The 3,817-nt window shown below is 45.9% G+C and overlaps 1 protein-coding gene across 1 annotated transcript; it reads left to right on the top strand.

Moving 5' to 3' along the window:
• Positions 1-1,770: 1,770 nt before the first annotated feature.
• On the top strand, positions 1,771-3,445 carry LOC140915017 (olfactory receptor 52N4-like). The gene is made up of 2 exons (XM_073354342.1): positions 1,771-1,816; positions 2,475-3,445. Exon 2 carries the CDS (start codon positions 2,519-2,521, stop codon positions 3,443-3,445), a length of 927 nt encoding a protein of 308 aa, XP_073210443.1. The 5' UTR covers positions 1,771-1,816; positions 2,475-2,518.
• The last annotated feature ends 372 nt before the right edge of the window (positions 3,446-3,817 follow it).

Here is a 3,817-nt window from a genome sequence, read left to right as displayed (position 1 = left end):
CTCCAGATGTGGCCTCACCAGTACCGAATAGAGGGGAATAATCATTTCCCTCGATCTGCTGGCAATGCTCCTACTAATACACCTCAATATGACATTGGCTGTCTTGGCAACAAGGGCACATTGCTGACTCATATCCAGTTTCTCATCCACAGTAATCCCCAGGTCCTTTTCTGCACAGCTGCTGCTTAGCTAGTCAGTCTCCAGCCAGTAGCAGTGCCTGGGATTCTTCCTTCCTAAGTGCAGAACTCTGCAATTGTCCTTGTTGAACCTCATCAGATTTCTTTGGCCCAATCCTCCAATTTGTCTAGGTCACTCTGGAGCCTATCCTAACCACCAGTTATATCTACCTCTCCCCCCAGCTTAGTGTCATCTGAGAACTTGCTGAGGGGGCAATCCATCCCATCACCCAGATCATTAATAAAGATGTTGAACAAAACCAGACACAGGACCGACCCCAGGGCACTTGGCTCGATACCGGCTGCCAACTAGATATTGCACCATTGATCACTACCAGTTAATCCAGCTTTCTATCCACCTTATACGTGGATTTTTCTCTCCTTGATATTCCCCTCCTTATCATCCACAGATCACATTGGGTCTTTTGGCCCCATGGTCACACTGGGAGCTCATGTTAGCTAATTATTCCTTCATATCACCAAATCTTCTTTAGAGTCATTGCACTTCCCACGAGAGTCCCCCAACGTGTAAGCATTGCCTACATTCTTTGTTCCTAGACGTAGGTATCTACATAGTCATATTAGAACACATTGTTTGCTTTGACCCAGTTAACCAATCAATCCAGATTGCTCTGAATCAGTGACCTGTTCTCTTCATTATTTAAAATGCTCCAATTTTTGTGTAATTTGTGAACTTCATCAATGTTCAGGCATGAGAAGGACTAGCAGCTAAGTTGCTGACATGTGTCTCTGCTTACACTTGTCAGTTAACACCTGGAACTGATGCCTCAGACAAAGCTGCCTGCCTGAAAGAAAGTGTCTCACCAAAAGAAACAAGGGAAGTAACAGAGGTGCAGGCCAGTAGCCCTAAATGTTAAGACCCTTGTGCCATTCGTGTCCATTCTGTTGAGCACAAAGTCATACCGCAGCATCATAATGTCTGTTTCCATGGGGGAATTTTGCCTCCTTTCCAACATAGGAATTGCATCGTGAGTCAGACCTATGGTCCATCTACTCCAGTTTCCTCTCTCTGACAGTGACAGCCCCAGGTGCTGCAGAAGAAGGTATAAGGAACCCAGCAGTATGTGGATGGGGGGATGACCTAACCATCATGAGGGTGTCACCCTTATGCCTAACAGCTAGATGGGCTTGTTCCCTAAAACAAGTGGGTGTATAGGTTTTCCAAAATATTTATTTAGCTGTAACTATTGTAACTGGATAGCCTTACTATCCATGTATATCTCCAAACCTTTGCAGATTCTTGCTTAGCTCATGGCCTCAATTACCTCCTGTGGCAACGAGTTCCTCAGTCTAATTAAGCATTGAGTGAGGAAAGCATTCTTTATCAGTTTTGAATTTGCCATGTTTCAGTTTATTTGAATGTCATCTTGATCTTGTTTTATGAGACAGCGAGAACACATTCTCCATCTATTCGCTACCAGTAATTTGTAGATTTTTCTCATATCACCTCTTATTCATCTCCTTTGTAAGGTAACAGTCCCAGTCTTTTCAACTTTTCTCTTTGTGAGAGTTTCCCCAGGCCCTTGTTCATTCTCATTTCCCTTGCCAGAACCCTTCTTGTTCTGCAATATCCTGTGTGAGAAGGGTGCCCAGTACTACACAGAGGAGTCTAGAAGAGGGTGAAGCATTGATTGATTGACTGACTGGGAGGGAGAGTTAGCTCAGTGGTTTGAGCATTGGCCTGCTAAACCCAGGGTTGTAAATTCAATCCTTGAGGGGGACATTTAGGGATCTAGGGCAAAAATTGGGGATTGGTCCTGCTTTGAGCAGGGGGTTGGAATAGATGACCTCCTGAGGTCCCTTCTAACCCTGATATTCTATGACTGATCTCATGGCATTGTATTTTCTGTATGATTGCCCATCCCACTCCTCCTGGATCCCAGTGTTTTCTTAGTTTCTGTCTGTGCTTGTACTGTAAGCAGGGTTTCCCAGAGCTGTGTACCATGATGCCCAGGACCCTGTCCTGAGTTCATACAGTGATATTAGACCCCTGTTAGGTTTTTGAGGAGTTCATGCTTTTCCCTCCAATGGGACTATATGTTGCAGTTATTGACATGGAAGTTCATCTCTCATCATGTTGCTCATTCACCTGGTTGGTTAGTTCCCTCTAAGGACTTCCCTGAACTTGATTGTGACGTAAATAATCTGGTGCCATCTGTAAATGTTGCCACCTCATTGCTCATGACCTTTCTAGATTGTTAATAAATATAAAATATTTACTGTACTATTTGTTATAAAGTGTGTAATTCCCCTCACTGTGCCTCTCTCCCTTCGCAGACACCTTGAACATTTCTGAGCCTGATCGACGCATTGACCATCTCATGGCAGCTTTCAACTTCACCCCTTCTGACCCTTCAACATTCATCCTAATTGGCATCCCTGGCCTGGAAGCTGCCCATGTCCTGATTTCCATCCCTTTGTCTATGTTCTACATTATTGGACTGTTGGGAAATTTCATGGTTTTGTTTGTTGTACTCAAAGAGCAGACCCTGCACAAGCCGATGTACCTGCTGCTCTCCCTGCTGGCCGTCACTGAAATCAGCACATCTACCTCCATTGTGCCAAAGGCACTGTGTATATTTTGGTTCAATTTGAAAGGCATTACTGTGGGTGGCTGCCTCACCCAAATGTTCTTTCTTCATGCAGGTTCTATGATGCACTCAGCTGTCCTCATGACAATGGCGTTGGATCGCTATGTTGCCATATGTAACCCTCTGCGATACGCCACCATCCTCACCAATGCACGCATAGCTAAGCTAGGGCTAGTGGCTTTGGTAAGAGCTGTTCTCTTCACTCTGCCCCTGCCCCTGCTCCTGAGCAGGCAGCCATTCTGTGCCAACCGCATTATCCCCCACACGTACTGTGAGCACATGGCTGTGGCAAAGATGTCGTGTGGGGATATCGCAGTCAACAGGATGTATGGCTTGATGATGGCATTAGTCACCTGGTCAGACCTGACGCTCATTGCCCTCTCCTATGGTCTGATCATCAGGGCTGTCCTCAGAATCTCCTCCAAGAAAACCCACCAGAAAGCCCTCAACACCTGCACAGCCCACATCTGTGTGATGTTGACGTCTTATCCTCTCTTCCTCTTCTCCACTCTGGCACACCGGTTCGGTCAAGGCATCACTCCCCATGTTCACATCATCTTCGCAAACCTCTTCTTCCTCATCCCCCCCATGCTCAACCCTATCATTTATGGGGTCAAATCCAAAGAGCTTTGTGACAAAGTGGTCAAATACACTTGAAGAATGTGATCTCCTGGGGCCACTGACTTTCAACCTGCGTGACAAGAGGGGGAAAGGATATCTCTTCATTAATCAAGGGTGCTCTGCCCCAGTTTGGCTGAATTCAGCATTACAGAAGTTCACAGTATGAAAACTTCCACACATCTAACATCTTATCACTACATCACCAAGAACTACTCTCTCCATTGACAAAGCCCTGGCTGGGATGATTTAATTGGGGATCGGTCCTGCTTTGAGCAGGGGGTTGGACTAGATGACCTCCTGAGGTCCCTTCCAACCCTGATATTCTATGATTCTATGATTCATTGCTGAGTTCCCTCTCTCTGACCATCACCTGATCTCTTTCAGTGTCACCCACCAGCACCCACCTCC

This window comes from Lepidochelys kempii, chromosome 1 (genome assembly GCF_965140265.1).
Source record: "Lepidochelys kempii isolate rLepKem1 chromosome 1, rLepKem1.hap2, whole genome shotgun sequence".
Classification (NCBI taxonomy): domain Eukaryota; kingdom Metazoa; phylum Chordata; order Testudines; family Cheloniidae; genus Lepidochelys; species Lepidochelys kempii.
Note: the sequence above shows the minus strand (reverse complement) of the source record. Positions and strands in the feature narration are given on the sequence as shown.